The 21,661-nt window shown below is 39.9% G+C and overlaps 1 protein-coding gene across 1 annotated transcript in view; it reads right to left on the bottom strand.

Annotated features, from left to right (window-relative positions):
- The window catches only part of WHSC1 (Wolf-Hirschhorn syndrome candidate 1), a 59,450-nt gene that overhangs the window by 32,148 nt on the left and 5,641 nt on the right, over positions 1–21,661 (bottom strand). The window contains exons 2-5 of the mRNA XM_010182224.1: positions 11,409–11,574; positions 5,666–5,832; positions 4,816–5,307; positions 88–232 (exon numbers count right to left, since the gene is read on the bottom strand). Of these exons, the coding sequence (XP_010180526.1) occupies positions 88–232; positions 4,816–5,307; positions 5,666–5,832; positions 11,409–11,574 (970 nt within the window). The remainder of the gene's footprint in view (positions 1–87; positions 233–4,815; positions 5,308–5,665; positions 5,833–11,408; positions 11,575–21,661) is intronic.

The raw sequence follows: 21,661 nt of genomic DNA, 5'->3' as shown, positions 1-21,661 counted from the left end.
CCCTACAGGTCTCAAATATGTGCTTAGTTTAACACCACTATGTATATGAAATTTAGTTAGAGTACACTAGCACAGTTTTACGTTTACCAGAGTCTTCTTCAGATTTGGGAGAGGTCACTATGGCAAACTTTGTGTTATAGCGAGCTTTCTGTTTTTCACTAAGCATGTTCCACTGCGATTCGAGCAATTCTTCAATCTCCTCACTCGAAGCATCTGGATGTTCAGCAACCACCTACACATGCAGAAATAGGGGTGAATTAAAAAGAGGTGACCAGTGGAAAGAATGGTGCACAAACTTGTATTGCTTTGGAAAACTGGATACAAACAAGTTATCCAACATTTCTGCTGTAGACAGAGCTAGATTAAAACATTCTGCATCCAGTTTTAATTTGGATAACCAATTCTCTCTATTCTCTCTCTCAAAAAACCAATCTATTAGCAGATTCAGAAGTATTAAGGATCATGTTGGAAGTATCTATTTGCCTTTTAACATTCAAAAAACAGAGTAAGTGTAAATCTTGTGGTCATTCAAAACAATTTGTGTTATTTCTTGACAAAGTTCAAATCTGTATCACAAAAGACAGACAAGCGATATTCGAATATACGCTGCCTACAAAGACATTCATCAATTCACAGGAGAACTCATTAAACCAACCTATCAGGGAGATTTACACAAGGTGGCACCTGATGCAACATTTTCCTGTATTAATTAATCTCTCTTTTCTTTTACTATGTGCATGAATGTTAGGATCTCAAAAAGCTGTGTATCTCTTCTTAATAATATGAGTATGATACACGATGACCATCAACATGGAATTGAAGAGAGTTTCTAGAAGTTTACTCTACACAAACAGAAAATGCAGTATTAAAAACGAAGAAAAAGAATCCTCACAAGCTCCTCCATTATTCCCGCACTTCTAGTTAAGGAAAACGAGATTTGATTAATCATAGAAGTCAGGAAGCTCTAAGATTGTACGATCTACAGAAATGAAACAGCAGCTTTGAAACAACCCCTCCTATCTCATTACCCAGCATTCTCTAAAATCCTGTTACTGCAGTGATGCAACCAATACCCCAAAATCATGGGGCAAACTAAAACTAGGCCAACAAAGCCAAGCGCTCAAACAGTGACATCACTCAACAGAACAGAAATACAAATTTTCTGTGATAATTGGAAATAATTAGACCTAATTTCTTAGAATTTAGCACCTAAAATTGCATTTCCTGTTGTCAAACAAGATACAAGCATGTCTGAAGCTTCTCCAGGGGTCAGAATAGCTGTAGTACCTTCCTTCCACTGGGATTATCCAGTGCCTAGTAGGGAAATTCTTGCTGTAATTTCCCCCTAGTAGAGTACTAAGAGTTCTCTTGCTTCTGTCTGGCCTAATCCATTCGCATAAAGCTTGGAGAATACAACTACCTTTGGAGACCTCTACTCAAATTTGATTAAAATCCAACAAGTTACTGAGAGAAGAGAACACAGACAGACCCACAGGATACCCCTCCCACAGATCTCACTTCTTTAGGAAAATAAACCAGCATCGATTTTGACCACTGCTGCTAAGTGCATCGTTCATTGTGCTCTAGGGCACAGTTATTGAATCCTTCAAGAAATAAAGAATACAACTACCTTTGGAGACCTCTACTCAAATTTGATTAAAATCCAACAAGTTACTGAGAGAAGAGAACACAGACAGACCCACAGGATACCCCTCCCACAGATCTCACTTCTTTAGGAAAATAAACCAGCATCGATTTTGACCACTGCTGCTAAGTGCATTGTTCATTGTGCTCAACTAGGGCACAGTTATTGAATCCTTTAAGAAATAAGTAGCTTTGTTCGCACAAATGAGGTTAACGTCACCTCCAGTCCCACCAAAATACAAATAAAACCAATTTTCAACTGATGAGGAGTGCTGTGAAATGACAAGCCAAAGACAGCTGTGGTTAAGTGATCCCTGCAAAGGTGAAATCGCCCAGCAGTCTTCTCCAAAGTCTTCACGCTGCAATACTCGATCCCAGCACACATACTGGAAATCATCTACATTGTCTTGATGTACATGCAAATCATACACTTCTCACAGGTACTTATTCTAAGTTTAACTATGCTACAGAAGACATGGAAGATCTTTTCTTGGGAATTAATGTCACTATAGGTGTGGAAAACATGGCAATGAGACCAGGCGTGTCCTCGCCATCCCAGCAAAGCCTATCACCTTCACTCTCACTTGTCTTGATGTTCAGCAACTCCTTATGCATGCAGAAATCTTCAACTGTAAACCCTACCAGTGAAATCAAGTCTTAATTTACCTCCAAACAGAAACAAATCAATGAATTAATATGAACAGTACAGCTGTCTGCCTCTCACTGAACAGTACCTTTACCTCAAGTCAGACACTCTTCTAATGATTACTATGGTTATATTTCAGAGGAAGCAAAGATGAATGCCAACAGTACAGAATATATCTTTACTCCTTTGGTAACAGCACAGAAAAACCCACCACAACCATGGAAGTGCTCCAAGCTTGCAGTGTCTCCCTCAGGAAGCAGGCCTCTCAAATAATTAAAAACATTTTCCAGCAGCAATTCCAGCACCCACCATTCATTTCTAAAAATGTAAACTATTCCTTACCCTCCTATCTCCAGAAAAAGTAATGGAAAATGTAGTGATTAATAAAATCAAACTGATACATGAATCCTACTACCATACAGAGCAAGACACAGCAGAAATGGCTCTGCTTTTAAGAGAGGCAGTGATTATCAGATGCCCCAAGAGAGAAGTCTCCAATCAATCCTTTCCATTTACTTTCATCCCTTCCAAAGTTTGGGGGTCAGAGAGTATCTTCTGGATCCATAATCTTCCTAAGTTTCTACGTGCAAATACTAAAGCAGCCATACTCTAAACTCCCACAGGCCACCAACAGAAGTAGCTGAAAAGCAGGTTGAATTTTTTTTAGCCAATGTTATCACTTCTAAAACATGAGAACATCTAAACCAGCAGCAAAACCAATGTTTGGATGGAAAACAAACCATGCAAGTTGAACCAGAAAAGCCTAACGGAAGGGGAAACTCCAAACACTAATTTGGATACAATCTCCACCTTCCACCAAAGGCACCAAACTGCCATTTGAAAAGCAACATGACAGGCTGGAAGTGTTCACTAAACTCAGGTAACTTCGGGTCTGTGCAAGGAGTAGGATGTCCTCTCTCAAAATATATGTAATATTTTGCAACTTGCTTCCTTCTACCTAAAACCGTTCAACATTAACCAATACCGTCAGTGTGATTTTCAAGTTTATGCAGGTTTTTCAGTTTCCCAAAATGACACCGAAGACAAAGCAATTTCTCAATGTCAAATACTGTAATAGTCTTCCTATTTTCCATGCATTAATTTGAGAATTACAGTAGAACCATAGTAGGGAATGAAGCTTGGTAACTGGCGCAGAAAATAGAAATATCACATCAGAGACTCAGCACGTCTTTTCTGTGGTAAGATATGTTTGACTAAGAGTCCATAAAACCAGTCGTAATACTCTCATTTCTTCCAGAGAAGTAATTTCATTTCCCTCAATATTGCACAAGACCTCTTGCTACCTACGTTAAAGGCCAAGAAAATTCCCAGACACCAGGTTACTTATAGAAGAACTGGAAATAGAACTCGGGTCTCTCAAACATGAGACAGATCATTTACCCACACAGCTTTTCATAATGAATATGTCTAAATCTACATCTAGTCTTGCCTTTTTGGAGCCAGCAAACTGAACTGCCAACGCTTTTCTCAATTTAATCAAAGGCACTAAAAAATTCCTGTAACACTGTTCATTTTCATTCTCGTAATGAGAACCATAACTAATTGACTTTCGTACAAAAGAATCTATTTTTCAATTTTTCTTTATAAAATTAATATCTCTTAATGTTTTCTAACACAAACATCCTGCAATGAAGTCAACCATGCAGTACCTAGAGCGTGACAAAGTCAGCACTAACTTTCTGGTCGTACTGTGGGTATTATGGAAGAGTACAAATCCAAGAAAACAAGAGAATTCACGTCCTTTCAGTGCACTGAGTTGTACTGCAAGTGGAGCAGAGGGTTGTAAGGAAGAAAAATGATGGTCATGATTTTAAAGTAATGAACTGGAACAGCAGCGCTGCTTTTACTCCTCTAACAGCCTTCCTAAGCAATGTTGATATTAAGGTATGGATTTATTCTACCTTGCTCTTGGAGTGCAATCCTCTCAAGAGGACCTAGTTGATATCTCAGCAGATTGCACACTGATGGTGATTTTCACCAGCTTTGTTAACTTAGCTTCTTTTGAAGCTCAGCAAAAGATTCTAGGTGGGCAAATGTAGCTTCTGAGTAGTTCAGAGACAAGGGAACAAACTAAAGGAACAGAGCCACATCTTCAGAAAGAACGTACAACTACCTACAAGTAGTTAGTAGACAGTAGTAGTAGTAGTAGCAGTAGTAGATCGCCATAAGCAGCAGAACCTTCGTAACATTTGCCTGACCATATGTATGCATAATAGTTTACATACAATAAAAAAACTACGGCTAATACAAAGGACTATTAGATTATGTAGGAAGATACTAACATAACTTATTCTTAAAGTACAGTGGCATTACCACTATCTTGTTTATATTGCTCATCTACTACAGTCCTTTCTTTCTCTGCTCCCGTCTAGACTAAGATATGATGCAGACACACCTTGTCAAGCCCAGAGTATTATGGATTCTACAGTAATAACTAGTTTTTGTCAACAGAAATAAAGCAGTTTCTTTAAGTACAACAACAGTAACAGCTGAAAGAGACTAACCTCATCTCTGTGCTTCTGACAAAAGACCAAAAACTGAGATACTGCATCGCCCTTTCTGCTCCGTGGAGTAGATGCTGGGGTTTTCTTTCTATTCAGAGGGGAGCCTATCCCTCTTTTGGATTCTCCCTGCTCGGATGACTTTTGAGGAGTAATATTCTTAGTCCCCAACTGACTGCTTTCTTGTGTATCATCAGTGGCAGACCATTTTGATGTCCTTCTCCTCCTCTTGTTAGGAATGCCAGACTCCTTCATCGATTTCAGACTTTCAGTGGTTTCTTCGTTGGAGTAAGATGACTCATCTACCTCCTCTAATGGTTCCACAGCGATGCCAACTTCCTTTGCCACTCGAGGATTAAGATGAGGTCTGTCCCTAACGTAGATGAAGGTGTACTTGGCCTTGCGTTCTTCCACGGTCATGCCCACTGCTTCGCTCGCTTGCTTAACACCCATCTCCCACTGTGGCCGCAGCTTCCCTGAAACAGGCTTTAGCATCTGCAAGGGAAGATGGCAGTGTGAGAAACCGACCCACTTTTCATTTCAAAATGCCAACATGAACACAAAATAATTCCAAGAGACAAAATATAATGAGTAATTATAAATCAGACATTCAAATGAAACTGTATTTGATAGCATTGATACCATGCACGGATCAGTGACAAAGCAGAAGAGCACCGATTTTTAATAAGTAACAAACAGTAGTAAATCATCCCATTCTTTGCATCTCTAAGTAAAAGACTACAAGCCTCTGCAAAACAAGCTGACCTCAAAGCTTTCTAGAATATCTATTTGTACATACCTGTAACAGTAAAATAAAACGCAGCAAATCTTGTCTGACTCGGTAGCCTCTTACCTTTATTTTCTCTGCTTTAGTGAGGGCTTGTTTTGCACTTTCCTGGCACAATTGTTCAAACTGGTCTTTTTCCTTGAAGGGCACAAGGCTCTTCTCAAATATCCAGGCTCGCTCTGGGGCATCTCCAAAAAACTGAACATGATACTGACGAAAACTCTTTTTCTGTCCTGAAAATTAAAAACAAATGCATTTAAGATACAACCTAAGTTGTTCTCTGCACTTTCAACTTGAAGTCTTTTGTACGCTGCTATAGTTACCATGACAAAAGCACAGTACAACTGGTTAACCTTTCAAAAACCCACTTAACCATCTTGAAAGTCTCTGAGATATAATCTATGAAGTTTGACACAGAAGCCCAATAGTTTAATTCCAAACAAGAATATGCTTTACTAAATTAAGGTTACAGTCATCTGTCAGTGCTTTCTATGTATATTAATTTAAATGAAGGCCTAGGAGTTTCTGAAAATGCTGTATTTGAAAAAGTTTCCAAAGCTTGGATAGCCTGTGCACTCAGCCTTGTCTTTGATTAGCTTAAACTCTGTATTTCAACATTCTTGAATAGAAACACATACTTCTGCTAGATTTTTAACATTTGCAATCACAACTTCATCTTAATCAAGCTTTTAAGGAATCAAAGCAAGAAATTAGAAGGATTTGGGTGGTGGAAGGAAGAGAAGGGAGAGTGGGAAGGTAAAGAGACCAATTCTGAAACCTAGACAAGAACTATTCATTCTTCTAAGATTGTAAAGTGGATTACGGGCTCACTGTAGTAAGATATAAGCATGTAACATTCCCCTTCTAAATATCTCAGCTATTCCACAGTGAAGGGGGAAGACACTACCTTCAAAATTCAATTTAAGATGTCCTCAAGTATCTCTTCCATTCAAACTCACAGATTTGTTGCTTAAGGTTCAAATTAGAGTCTCATTTAAAAATAGGAAAGGCTTTAACTGTGACCACCTACAGTTTTGTGTTCGTAAATTCAATCCTGCTAGAAAGGATCGGTTACCCTCCCCAGTATCTGTGGTTCTTCAAGGTGTCACCACATTAGTGTCCAACACGTAGTCTGAGAGAAATAGGAAATCAGGTAAGGATGTCTACCCAGTAAGAACAAATATCACTCACAGATGTCTTCAAACTAGGTCTAGATTTTGCTAGCTTATTCATATCCTTGTGTCTTCTACTTTAATCAGCAAATACTTCTAGTTGGTTGCTTCATGCGCTATTATTACTGAGTTTTCTAGAACTACAATGACTCATTTGAGATCAGGTATGAGAATCTAGAGGAATGGCACAGGGAAAGGTCTTGGGACTGTATCCACCACACATCCAATCCTGCAGTCAAACACATGTTCCAGTAATGCACAATCAGGAGCAATTCTCTCACATAGTAATTATTTTGTTCTCATTGAGAAAGTGTTGCTTAACCAGGGACTACTGAGCTCTGACGACTTAATCTGACTATGATGAAATAAAGGATAATTTTCATATTTTACCAGTCTGTCCTAGCTGCAGACAGAGATGGCATGGACTACATTTACAACCACCTGCAAAGATCTGCCTCTGAGCAGTCAACAGCCTAGATCCCAGCAGACACAGACACTCTTCCTTTTACAATTGCTCTGGTTTTCATTGGGATACAGTTAATTTCTTCACAGTAGCTAGTATGTTCTGGATTTGTGCCGGAAACAGTGTTGATAATACAGGGATGTTTGTGTTACTGTTGCACAGTGCTTACACAGAGTCCAGGCCTCTTCTGTTCCTCACCCCACCCCACCAGTGCATAGGCTGGGGTGCACAGGAAGTTGGAGGGGATACAGCTAGGACAGCTGATCCCAGCTGACCAAAGGGACATCCCATACCATATGATGCCACGATCAGCATATAAAGCTGGGGGAAGAAGGAGGAAGTAGGGGATGTTCGTGGTGATGGTGTTTGTCTTCCCAAGTAATGGTTATGTGAGACGGGGCCCTGCTGCCCTGGAGAAGGCCGAACACCCATCTGCCAATGGGAAGCAGTGAATGAATTCCTTGGTTTGGTGTGGTTTGCTTGTGTGTGCAGCTTTAGCTATTAAACTGTCTTTATCTCAACCCACAAGTTTTCCCACTTCTACCATTCTGATTCTCTTCACCATCACAACGGGACAGGGAGTGAGCCAGTGGCTGTATGGTGCTTAGTTGCCAGCTGGGGTTAAATCATGATAACAATATAATGCTGGAGAGCTGTAACTGCCCAATTAAGGAGTCTAAATAATAGTGCCTGCCACTAAAATCATTGAACCTATTTGTGAATCTTAGATACCTTCTGTGGGCTGAATTCATATCAATGCTCCTGGATAAAATAGTGGATTTCATTAAGGGTTTTTATATATAAAAGACATCATTTTGAGCGCACAGAATCCTGGAACCACTAATTATTGATGGTCTGGGAGAGTGTTCTGGGGACCAACCACTATAATCTGTCTTTTTCTGTATCCTAGTATCTGTGTCAACCACTGCTAGAGGCAGGACATTGAATGAGAGGGAGCTTTAGTCTGACTCAGTATGGGCCTTCTTGCACCAAATAAAAAAGCTATTGCAAGTTGAAAGTTACAAACTTTTCTCAAGCCTAAGCAGCTGGAATGATGAAATCAAGTATTAGCATCCACAAACTCAGACTGTTTATAAACACTGTTGATCCTAATCCTAGAAATGAGAAATACAGAGACCTAGCTGAGTATTTCTACAGCTCCCAGATAAAAGAACCTCTTCTGTTTGGGACAAGCGACTTTGGACAGCACCTTAAGAGTAAACGGTAGATGGAAGATAATAAAAGACTGGAAATAGGTAGTGATGGAAACATGCACATCAGTGTGCATTTATCAGTTATGATGGCTGCCCAGACCCAGTCAACCTTCCTGAAGAAAAGGGCACGCCCTGAGCCAACTCCAGAGCAAATACCAGAAATTACCCTCACCTGTATTACTTCAGAGATGGAAGTTAACATCTCCAAGCATGTGGGCCCTTCTTTCTGTTCATAATCCCCAGGTTGCATTCACACATACGACACTGGGTTTTGTTAGTTCTCTAATTTCTTCTAAAAGGCTACCAGAGAATCTTGATAATGAAGCATAAAGCTTGTTTCTTTCAAGGAGCACACTAATTTGGTTAGGAATCAATGAACAGCTTAATTTCTCTCAAAATCCAGCTCGCTATCTCACAATAGACCTAATAATCCAAAGAGTAAAATCCCACAGACTGCCTGATGAAAACTCTGAAAAACTGCTGTAAGAAAAATTTGTCTGAGAAGTCTATAATAACCATTCTAGCAATTCTATCAATCCTTGGGTTCTCCAGAAGTTACTGAGTTTACTACTAACACTGAGTCTAGCTATAATCCTAGAGATCCTCGTTCAATTTGTTATTTCTTCAGTTATTGGGTTTTCCTTTAGCTCCTCCTCAGATTAAAAAGCCCCAGTCTCTTCAGTCTGCCCATGCAGGTAAGACTCCTGGCTTTCTGTTCATGCTGTCCTCACAACCTCCTCTGTTTGGTCCATGTCTCTTGAAATGCGATGGCCCAAAGAGGATGAAGTGAACAAAGTACTCCCGCTGTGACCATGCTACTGCTGGAAAAGCAAAGGATCTACTTCATGCTCTGTATAAGCAGCACTATGAATTTATGTCAGTGTGACTTTGGTCCTTCTGCAGGGAAAACTACAACGGGTTGTTACAACTTTCAGATTCCTTCCTGCAAGAACACAGCTTTCCTCTCATTTCCCAGCCTCATTACCTACTGCTGTAAAATCCAACACTTACTCCTACTGAACTACATTTTTTTTTCAGACCACACCTTCAAAGTGTCAAGATTATTCTGATTTCCAATCCCACATCTTTACAGTCCCTCCACACTGGAAATCTGTAACTGCAATGCAAATTCAAATGTATATTCTTTGAACATTTTTCAAGTTCTCAATGCAACCCTTGAAAACTACATCAAAACAAAACCACAAAACCACTCTCTTCCCAAACTTGGAAATATATAGTTAAAAGTCACTGAAATCCCTAGTGACAAGTAAATGCCTTGCTCTGTTCGTAACGACGAAAGCCAATACTTACACTTTGTCTAATAAAATACATGAAAGTACTTAGAGGCATTCATAAAAAGTTATGTGCTCCTACTTTGGTTTGAAATTTGTATTAACTTTTCTGCTTAATTTGCAAGTTTTCTGGATTCTGTTTTCTGCTTTTCTGAACTTTCAGCACAGTTTGGCACAGACACAGTAAAGACTCAGCAGGAGTTAAAACTAGTGCGGGATGCCACCTGCAGCAAGGAGTTTCTGTAAATACAACAGTAGCAAAAAGAAGGCTACAGGATGCTCTTGGGGCAGGAGACAGAGCGTTAAAGGACACAGAAAAGGCTGAAGTACTCACTCCATGGCTTCTTTGCCTCAGGGTTTTCTTTGCTTTTTAAACTGTAACATCCGCCTCCAAGCCCACAGGTCCCTTAGCACAGCGATAAAAGCTGCAAGACTGAGGCACTACCCACAGTATATTAAGAAAAAGTCAGGGACCACTTAGTCAACTTGGACATCTATGAGATTATAGGACCAGATGGGATGCCTCAGAAGGAGCTGAAGGTGTTGGTCAATGTGATTGCAAGGGTGATCTCTATAATTTTTGAAAGGCCACGGCCATCTGGAGAGATGCCTGGTGACTGGAAAAAAGCAAACATTGCACCTATCTTGCACCCATATGGAGAACTACCAGCTAGGCTGACCAGCTTACTCTCAATGCCTACAAGATTATGGGGCGGATCCTCCTAAAAGGCACATCCAAACACATGAAAGACAAGAAAGTGTTGTCTGGGAACGGCCAACACAGACCCACCAAGGGCAAACTGTGCATCAGGTTCACACAGTGCTAATACGAAAGGCAATCACACAGGTAGAAACAAAAGAAGTTTCAACTAGATAAAAGGAAAAGTCTCATTGGCACAATGGCTGTCAGTCATTGGAACAAGTTGCCAGGAAAGGCTGTAAAGCCTCCATCCTTGAAGACATTAAATATTTGACTGGACAAGGCCCTGAGCAACCTGGTCTAACTTGGAAGCCACATGGCTTAGAGGTCCTTTCCAACCTCTATTAATTTATCACACCGCAATCAGCACAGGTAAGCCTCTAAAGTTTCAGGGATCAGAACAGAGGACAAAGCTTCAAATGAAATTAAGAAATGGTACAGATTCCTACTTAAAAATTTTATTATCCCTTGTAGTCCCAGCATTTAGAACCAATGAATGTTGTATTCTAAACAAAACGTTTAGAAATGAAATGTATTGATTCTATGAATCACAGAAAATTTAGCTGCCTGAATTAGGGATTGCTTTTAGAAAAGCATAATCATCAGGAGTATTTCAGTCCCATTAGTTTTCAATAAAAATTGTATCTCCTATCACTTCTCCAAGTATCTGCATAAAAACAATGGAAGTACCATCAGATAATTTTTTAATAAGACTCCGCACAGTTTCATAGATCACAATTCTGATATCTTTCAGAGAATGTTCAGAACTAAAAAGACACAGTGGAAAAAACCCCTCTGTCTGCTACATGCTCAAGAACAGTGCTTACAGGATTTTCACATTCCTCCTGACAATAAGGATTTTAAGTTACTAATACAACTGAATAGATAAAATGAAGAACAGAATTTTCCCAAAATAGTGGTTATATGTACCCAAAGAAATCTGAATGTTTGCAGCATCACCGACATACCTTTTAGTTTAGTGTAGGAATGGAGAACAGGATCAGCAGAAACCATACACGGCCACCATGGAAAACCCGACACTTTTGACCACACCAGATCTCCTACATTGAACTTCAGCAGATGGACTTTGTCTTCTTTGATGGTGCTTTGAGTTGAATCTCTCTTAGCAGGAGCCTTAAAAGATAAAAAAAGAAAACAAATACTATCACCGTATTTCTTCAGATATGCACCGGGATTACTAAATAGCACACAAAAATAAACAATGAACTACAGTTTGCATCCTGTTTAAACATTTTCATTATATATAAAAACACAGAGAGTGGTAACAGAATGAGGGAAATAAATAGTTCACGAGAATAAAGAGCTATCATGTTTGCTAAGAAACAATAATTGTATTTCATGTGTAATGAAAACTCTTAACTTGTAATTTTTGTTCTCTCACAACAAAAAACCTTCAAGTTCCATTTATATTTTTTGTTTTAGCTGGAAATACTGGCAAGTAAGCTGTGGCATGCTTTTATCTTTTTAATAACTGCTGAGACACCATCAGGAAGGCTTACTTTAATTTCACACACATTAACGGAGCGCTGGCTGCAGATGTGGAAGAGACAACCTCCCTGTATTGAATATTATTAATCAAGTTATGTGCTCTACACAAACGTGCTCTTAGATTTTACGACAAACAAAAAATCCCAAACTAGAACAGACTGAAAGTGAGTCAGTCTTTATGTCTGAATAGAAACTACATAAATAAATCTCTGCATCTTTCAGCTGTCTTTTTACATACAGAGAATTTGTGACATGACCCTTCCCCACACCCTTTTGCAAGGTTTTTTCTTTTGTGAGTGCACAGCTGGTGCTCTGAAGCTGTTTTAGCTGCTGGAAATCACTTACAGAACTATTTTCACTTTAAGGGACAAATTTAACCACTACAAGGGAGTTTTGTGTTCCGCTATGACAGACACACATTTTTACTGCATCGTAACGGAGTTCAGCAACACAGACATTTATTCAACAACTAAAACCACTCCATGAAGTTAGTTACATTTTGGCTTCATCTGGCTTCATTTTGATACAAATAACGAATACCATTACCTAGGTAAGCACTAACTGAATGTTAGAAAGCACAGAGCGTGTCTCATTACAGATACCTGTATTTAAAATTAGGTTTTTCTCTTTTGATTTTTTAGGCCTGTATCTATGTGCAAAATGTTCTTGCATTCATCCTGTGTAGTACCAGCTCAACATACAGAAGGTGGACTGGAGCTTCACGCTTTCAGTGGATTAACTGTCAGAGCTGGAACAAAGTTCTGTTTTAATGAATTAAAGTGGCAAGATGAAGGAAACGCTTGAGGAACTGGAAATCCAGAATGCGGAAACAAGTATGTGAAGCATTATGTTGAATCAGAACAGATCAGGTTACCCTGTACAGATTTTTAAACCCAGATAATACTACCATGGCTAATTACACATTATTTTCCAAACACGAGCAACAGAAATCTTTGACACGGTGCGACAGCATAGAGACATTTTTGAGATTCAAACACAGAGGTGCATCCAGTCAAAACCCTCAAACCTCCTTTCCCCAGAGCTTTTAAAGCTGTGCCTGGTAGCCACACACGATGCGTTGCCATTGCTAGGAACAGTTACTCATGCAGTGATTCAGCTTTTCTGGTTAATTCAGCCTGAGTTCAAGTGTCCCCAGCCAGAGCCATGTTCCCACGTCTTAAGGTTTTTGGCTCTCTAAGGATTCTGCAGGACCATCAGAAAACCCCTCCCATGGAGCCTGACTCAAGCCCAGCAGTCTCAAAAAGGCCCGAAGATTCCAAGCATATGTGGAAAATCAAATGCTGCTTCCAGCAGTTAAACATGACAGGAGAAGTTAGGCTTAAAAGCTGAAAATTAAGAAATACATATGCTGAGAACAGATCCGGAAGAACATTAATCCTAGGAAAAACAAACTGACTTCAGCGTTTGAACTGAATAGGTGGGACGAAAATATCTTGCAATGAGGTAACTTTTCAGAAATGTAAAAGTTGCTCAGGAATCTGAACCTCATTTTTAATTTACGAGACCCTGGATTTTTCAGCAAGTGTAACCAAGCTGCAAAGATTTATGGCTACAGCCTGTACATTCCTACGGCTGGAATTAGGAAAAGGCTTGAGCAGTGCTTCTTATTGCAGCAGAATCTAAAAGGAGTGGCAGCACAAGGGTGAATATCTCATTTCAATATATCTACAAGCACTTCACAGAATTTAAAAACACCCATTCACTATAGCGGATCATGATAAAAAACCTGAAAATGACAGCTCTCATAAAACCTGCAAGGTTTATCTACACAAAGCTTGCTGTATTTATCTTTTCTTTCTTTGATAAAATGCACATACTTTAAAAGAATAGCAAAATACAGCGTGTAATTCTATATACATAATTTTTAAGAGCTCTTATATAAGGTTATTTAAAAACCTATAGAAAATATCGCCATGAACTCACTCACTTCCATCGTGCTTTCCCACGTCACTCTGGTTTAGTCTGATTTTCTCATTCAGGAATTACTCTGATCCATTCAATAGGTACCTCAGCAGCAAACAGCGAGGTGAAATTCCTGGCATTTACTTCTGAGACAAGCAGCTGTAGGACATCAACAGTCTCTTAAATACTCCCTTGCAAAAATACTTTTACAAACTGTCAGAATAGCACTAAGTGCTTAAGGATTTAAATTGTTTAAAACCAGCAGAAAACTCTAGACACTGGAAGGCACTCATATGCATAAATTTCACTTCAGTATTCAGGGTGGGTTTTCTTGTTTTAATTATTGATGGGATGGGAGGAAGAGGTCATTTCTAAACAAATTTACCACCCAGTCCCCTGATGCCATATGAGTTCTCATGCGATGAGAGGTGGGGCTTCTTCACGAGACACTTCGACTCCCTGCAACTTTTAAGAATAGGAAGCCACCATTCAAGTTACAAAGTGGTACAGATAAAAGCAACCTGGCATGCTGTGATGATATTTGAGCAAGCAAATGAAGATGGGATACTCCTGGCTTAGAGCACAACTGTAAAAGCAAGGGAAGGTTGCACAGCATCAAACTATTTTAAAATACATTCCCCTTGGTTTTTGGCTCTTTGCATCTTTGCTGCAGAGGAGCACAGAGCAGCCAGCCTTTGCTTGCCATCATTGCTCAATACGCCTGGACTGCTCTGTGTATGCCCCGTCCCGTTACCTTTTCCTGCAGTTTTGACAGAAATAAAACACCTACACATTTAGTCACAGTATTTCCCCTCCCTTTCCTTCCTTAACTATAGGCAAGCTCTGCAGCACCTGAGATAACCACCACCTCAGCCCCAAACTTTGAATCAGTTATGCTAACCAGGACAAGGAAACAGCTTGTGTTTGTATTTCTTTTCCACTTCGGGAAGGAATTCCTAGGTTGGTTTTTTTCCCCTTTCCAATACCAGGCTGCAGAGGAGGCATAGAAATGGGCAATCAAAGCCTGGGGGAGCAGGTGATGACTCCACACAGACCAGTCCTAACACTGAATCTAGGGCATTTGACAGCCTCTGCACTACTCAGACATTGAAAATCTTGACTTTCTGGATTTGTATCCTAACGAAAGACTTGCTCTGAAAGGCAGCTGGATGGATTCTAGGTTTATATTAGCCAGGGCAGCATGGAGTGTGGAATGGAGTCATTCCCTTATTGCAACTGCATTTTTCTGTGCGAAATTACGCCTCAAAAAGTACCAACATCCTTAAAAACTCCTCTGGGCCAGCGGCTGCAATAGGTTGAGGAGGACCATAAAAGAAAAGAAAACGTAACATGCGCCTTTCCTCTTCCTTTAACATTTCACAGATTTGTTTGTCATTTCTCTCAGCTCTTTCATAAGCGATGAGTGACAGGTGGATTGACAAGAATGACACTGCTGTCAGCATCCTGCCAGCCCAAAGTAAGGCTTGGCCATAGAAAACACTGGTATTTACTAAACTTTGCCTACCTCTGATCAAAAGAATCCAGTTTCCATTTAATTCTAGTCTGACTAATGCATATGACGAGACAAGAACTAACAATGAGTGATGGGTAATTACAAAGCTTAAAACTATCTTAAAATGACCAAAGAAAAATGCATTTTAAGGGCAGCATCTTTACTATACTGAGAGCTTTAGGTGGGTTTGTAGACTCTTATGAAAACACCACGAGTGCTTACTAAACAAGGGACAAAGGTAACTTAAAAAAAACCACCTAGAACACCTAGGTGGTGTCACACTGAGGTAAATTTAGGACTTTTAAAGTGATCAGTACTAGAGTGGAGATACCAATATTATCATTTTCCATTTTGCGCATATGTGCACGTGTGTATACGTGTGCATGGAATTATAACCCCTCAAAATCAATACAAATTACCTTAAGCTCCATAAAGCTGCTATTTCACTATACAAACTTGGAAAGCTGTAGACATCATTTAAAAACCCTTCATCTAACTGTAAATTGTCAAAAAGGGATTAGACAAAGAGCAACGATGAGAACTGGAGAAGAATACACCACCAGAATTTAATATGGGACAATTAAGACAAGTGAAGACAGTAAATGCTCTCCTCTGTGTAACATAATGGGGAAGCACATACTGAGCAACTTGCAGATATCCAGTATCTCCCTTTCTGCTTTCATTTTCAGTTCAGCTCCATCCTGTACCAAAGAACTGCCACTGGACTGCACTGTAACAGAGGGCTGTGATACAAATACTGACTGCTGGAGCTGGAGTGCAGACTGCTGGAGGTGCACTCGCACTCCAGGACAAAAACCAATGTATTAGCATTACAAAGAAACTAACCCAAAATAATCAAGGTCCCTAAACAGAATATATGCAATGAAAATGTACTTTGAATCAGCAGAAACTTATGACAGTCAACTGTGTTTCTTTACTATGGAAAACATAACATTGTTTGCTGGCAAAGACCACATACTTTTCTCATCTTGCCATCTACTTGTGCTGTGTTTCATGCATTAGTAATCGTATTTTCTATCATGGACTTCTGTAATAAAAATAAAAGTAAAAAATGTTCCAGAGAGATGGGGAGCTTGTCTGGAGAAAAAGGGAGCAACAGAACAGAGCAGAAAATACTCTTTCTGTCATGTTGTTCTGGCACTTGAATTCACCAATGATTAAGGACACTACAAAGAAGCAAATCAACAATGTAGTAGGACAAGGACTCCAAACATTCCTTCCTTGAAAAAACACCTTCCCGGTTATGCTCTTCAGAAAGCCCTCAAAAACCAAAAGCCTTAAAACCAAAATTTACATCTACATCTGACTAAAATCTAAGCAAAACCCTCAATATACACCACTGCTTCAAATGAAAAGGGTGGCAGCTTGTCTATTAAGAAATGGCCACTGCGTATTCTAAACTATTCTGTCTACAGAAATGTAGTACACTTACAAACGTAACTGCCTTGGTGTTTTGGGTTTTTTTAAAATTTATTAAAGACTATAGTTCATATGTTCTAGTAAATCTGTTTATCCCAGAAGGACAAGTCTTTAAAGGCTCTATGTTTACCCAGATAGTTTCCACCTTCTGGGATGTGGGGGAGTATATTTAGATAGTAAACCCCAAGAAACTGAACGTATTAAAAACAAAAATAAGCTTCTCTTTTTATATTCTGGTTATTATCTAATGGCAGAATGCTGTGCTATGCATTGCCTACAGACAGAATGTGTCAGGCAGAAGACGAAAGAGTAAACCACAGCCTCTTAAGAAGATTACGAGAAAATGCTGAATTATTACAAGAGAGAAATGAGGAAGAGAAGGATGAGGAAATATGAAGGAGGAAGCAATGAGTTGGCAAAGCTTTGTGCTCCATCTCCAGTACAACACACGGGGTCACTTCAGCAGAGCACCAAAGACTACAGCCCCAAAGGGCCACAGCACCAACCTCTGCACAATTAACTGCAACACCTCGTAAAACGTGTGTTATATTGTGCAGGAGGTAGAGACTGAGGGGGAAGGGGACATGAAAAATCCAGATCAAAACAACAGAAAAAACTGGACACACTATTCTGGAGGTCGGTTTGTTATTTTTTCAGATTTCTACCTGTTTTATAGCAAGCCAGAGATTTAACTAAATGCTTCCAAATCCAATTTTGAGAGCAATTACATTAAATGTATTTCTTCAAGTTACCTTTTATTTTCTTCTATTGCTAACCACTTCTTTTTTAGATTACTAAACAGGGGTCAAATCTGGCAGTGTGAAGAATTACATCTGCAGAAGACACCAAGTCTGAATCTTCCTGCCGCAACCAGGATTTAGTTATTTTTCTTCAATGTGCTTGAGGGGAAAGAGGGAAAAAGCAAGAAGGCGGCAATAAAAATCCATTTACATTCGGTCAGGAATTCATAATGTAGATCATGGATTTTAAATCAAGATAAAAGCTCAAACTTATATTTCAAATCAGTCACTAAACTCCTTTCAATTCTTTCTTCTGGCTTTGGTTCCCTCATTAGTGAGTCTCCAGCAGATGAGAATTTTTTTAAGATGCTTTTACATTTAAAAACAAATCTGTCTATCCAAACCGGCAATCTTCCTTTACACAAACACTATATGGGCAAGCATTTCAGAAATAAAGTTAACGCGGTATTTTAGTAACTGGGATACAACCCTTTTTTCAGCATAAAGAGTCGAAGAGAAACAGATTCAGTCATTCATGGACAGATCCACTGCGATGCGAGCTCTGGAACACTTCCCAACCCTCAATCTTGCTTAAAAACGTGGAGAGCAGTTCCTTTCAGCTGCTTTACTGAATTTCTGCATTTACATTTAGATGACCTCCTAAACTGTACGTTACTGGCTTCTTATTGAAAGGTTCCGTGTTTCAGAAATAGGTATTTAAATGAGGTAAGGCTTGATCACAATGAATGAGACCTCCTTTTATACTGACTATCAGGAAACATTTCTTGCCTACATCCAACTTCTCTAACCTTCACGCACCCTCAAAAGTTGAAACTTTTGAGGCAGTATTTGGGTATGTATGTCTGCAGATATGAAAAGCTACACAAGTCTGGAAAAGCGTAACTGTAGAGCCATGAGGAGGTTTGGGCACAGGAAATAATAATTTCTGAATAATTTCCTTATGAATTTCACATAGAATAACAGAATGAAAGCTAAATCATCTCAGCATACCTACAGCTTTTCAGAATGCCGTATCCATATGTATTTTGTTATCTGCATGTACAATGGTTTCACACAGGATCAGAATCTGCAGTAGGGCCTTGCCCCTAGCACTCTCCTACGCCCCAACAGAGTTCAGTAGGAAAGAGTTTTCCCAAAACATTTTCTTAACAGATACCATTCTCTTGGTAGCTCACATCATCCAGGGTAGCCCAGGTACATGTTCTGAGTCCTAACATTCTTGGTAGAAAACAGAAAAACCCACACCCAGATAATACTGCCAGCAGGCAACCAGATTTACAGAACACTGATTTCTGGTGAAGGCAGGTACTTCTCTCTACATCTTTTTTTGCACCAAGAACACTTCTGAAAGAAGCTCTTTAGGCTTAAATAGAACAAATGTGGATTTGTCATAAAGGGGCTCTGTTAGTTAACTTATAATTTAACATAGTCCAAGTACTACTTGGCCTTTAAGGTTAGACCTTTAAAATAAATGCCCATACATAAAATCAGGCATGAGAGCTTTCCATTCAGGTTACGTAGTTACATATAAATAGCAGATCCTCCTAGAGATGAAATGCAAGAAACAGGATCAGTGGTTCATCAGCCTAGAGGCAAGTGAGGGGGGGAAAAACCCCTCCAAAACCCCTAAACATGCAGACATTACCTTGACTTGGAAATGCTGGAGCATATTCCTGAAACATTCCTTATTTTCAGCCATAAGGATGCATAGAAAACCTGGGCAAACCCCAACCAGAAATGCCCCAACCCCATGTGAATACTAAAATAGAGCAGTCGTTGCAGTAAAACATTATGAAGCAAATGATCAAAGTGCTATCAATTCTACAAGAACTAAGATCCTAAATTATTTTACTTAATCACAAGCATCCTCAACATAACACCTAAGGTGATGTTTATTTACCAAAACAAACAAATCAACAACAACAAAAAACCCCTCAAGCTTTTCTAGCATTAGTTGTTGCTATGAGGCCAGAGACTCACTTCCCTTCTTCATACAACTGCAGCAGGGCTTGTTTAACAGCTGTCTGTGCCAGATCACAGAGTCACAGCACGGACGGGGTTGGCAGGGACCTCTGCAGATCATCCAGTCCAATCCCTGCCAGAGCAGGACCATCCAGAGGAGATCACACAGGAACACATCCAGGTGGGTTTTGAATGTCTCCAGAGAAGGAGACTCCACCACCTTACTGGGCAGCCTGGTCAGTGCTCTGTAACCCTTACAGAAAAGATCTTCCTCATGTTTAAGTTGAGCCTCCTGTGTTCCAGTTTGTGACCGCTGCCCCTTGTCCTGTTGCTGGGCACAACCGAGCAGAGCCTGGTCTCATCCTCCTGACACCCATCCTTTAGATATTTATAAGCATTAATGAGATCCCCCCTCAGTCTTCTCTTCTCCAACCTAAACAGACCCAACTCTCTCAGCTTTTCCTCACATGGGAGATGCTCCAGCCTGCCCATCATTTCAGTGGCTCCACGCTGGACTCTCCAGTAGCTCCTTGTCCTTCTTGAACTGGAGAGCCCAGCACTGGACACAATATTCCAGACATGGCCTCATCAGGGCAGAGCAGAGGATGAGGAGAACCTCCCTTGGCCACACTCTTCTTAATACACCCCAGGATGCCATTGGCCTTCTTGGCTGCAAGGGCCATTGCTGGCTCATGGTCATCCTGCTGCCCACCAGGACCCCCAGATCCCTTTCCCCTGTGCTGCTCCCCAACAGGTCAGGCCCCTCCTGTACCGATATATGAGATTGTTCTTCCCCAGTTTACCCTCTTGCGCTGGGCTTCCACAGTAAAGCATATTTATAAACTGTCTTTGTGAGAAGGAAATTAATTCCTTATCACTGACAAGTTACAGTTTTAATCATTGCTTATTTTATTTATTGTCTGTGAACAAAGACCTCTTTTGAAGGTCTTAAAAGTTCATGTGTCTTACATGAAATCCACTCCAGAACAAGGAAACTTGTGAAGGAAGCTGTTCCAAGACAGATCAAAATATTTTGCCTCTACTACTTTGCCTAAGGGTTACTACAAAGCATCTTTCTTTCTTGACAAAAGGGGGCTTTAAGGGCCAGAAATGACATCTGGTACAGATCATTAAGGTTTCCCAAAAATCTGCCTGTAAATCCATCCAAGTAACAATAAGGCCGGTCAACTTGAAAAAAAATGAAACCAAAAAAGTGTCATTAACCTCTCAACCGTGTTTCGGCACACAATCGCTGTTAAGACTTAAAGGAAAGTTAGTTCTTCCAGAAGACGGCCTGCTCATCACTTTATTGGATCTGTCATGTCCACCATAGTGCCTGAAAGACCAGAATAAAATTTATAAAGTCCTGGAATGCACAAACCAAAGATGAGTATGAAACAATGCAATGATTGCTGACATTCTCTGAACTGGAGTTACATTACATCTGGTCAGCAATTTTCCACAGAAAATGGGCTCAGTGTCCAGAAACAGTCAAGAATCAATCAAATGCAAAGTATTATTTATAATGAGAAATAATGAAATTGAGAACAATATAAGAAATCATTAACACGCCACTGTATGCATCCACAAGACATCTGTATCTTCAATGTCCTGTACTGTTCTGGTCCCTCATTCTCAAAGAAGAGAGACAGCAGAACCCAAAGGGCATCGCAGTGCAGAAAAAGGGTAACGAGAAGTAATATTCTAGAATGGCTCCTGTGTGTGGAACACTAGGACTCTTCAAGCTGAAATTAAAAACTGAGCAGATTTGTAAGAAATCTATTAAACTATCAGTATCAGAGAAGTTTGTCCATGATCCCTACCTTCTGGTACTATGAAAGCATCAAGCAAAACAAGTGGCAAACTGAAAAGGAAAAAGAGCTGCTCTACTTCTCTGTAACTTAATGTCACGGATGCACAAAGTTCACACTGGCTCAAAAAGAAACTAAAGTCTTCTTCCATGAATTTAGCCATCCACAGCTATGAAACAATACATAATACATACAGAAAGTCACCAGCTCCAGAAACCTCTGAGTCACAAACTGCTGGAGGCTGAATGCATCCAAAGTGAGCATCACTCCATGATCTGCCACGTCTGTAGTCTGCATTATGC

Source organism: Mesitornis unicolor, unplaced genomic scaffold (assembly GCF_000695765.1).
Source record: "Mesitornis unicolor isolate BGI_N332 unplaced genomic scaffold, ASM69576v1 scaffold1084, whole genome shotgun sequence".
Taxonomy (NCBI): domain Eukaryota; kingdom Metazoa; phylum Chordata; class Aves; order Mesitornithiformes; family Mesitornithidae; genus Mesitornis; species Mesitornis unicolor.
Note: the sequence above shows the minus strand (reverse complement) of the source record. Positions and strands in the feature narration are given on the sequence as shown.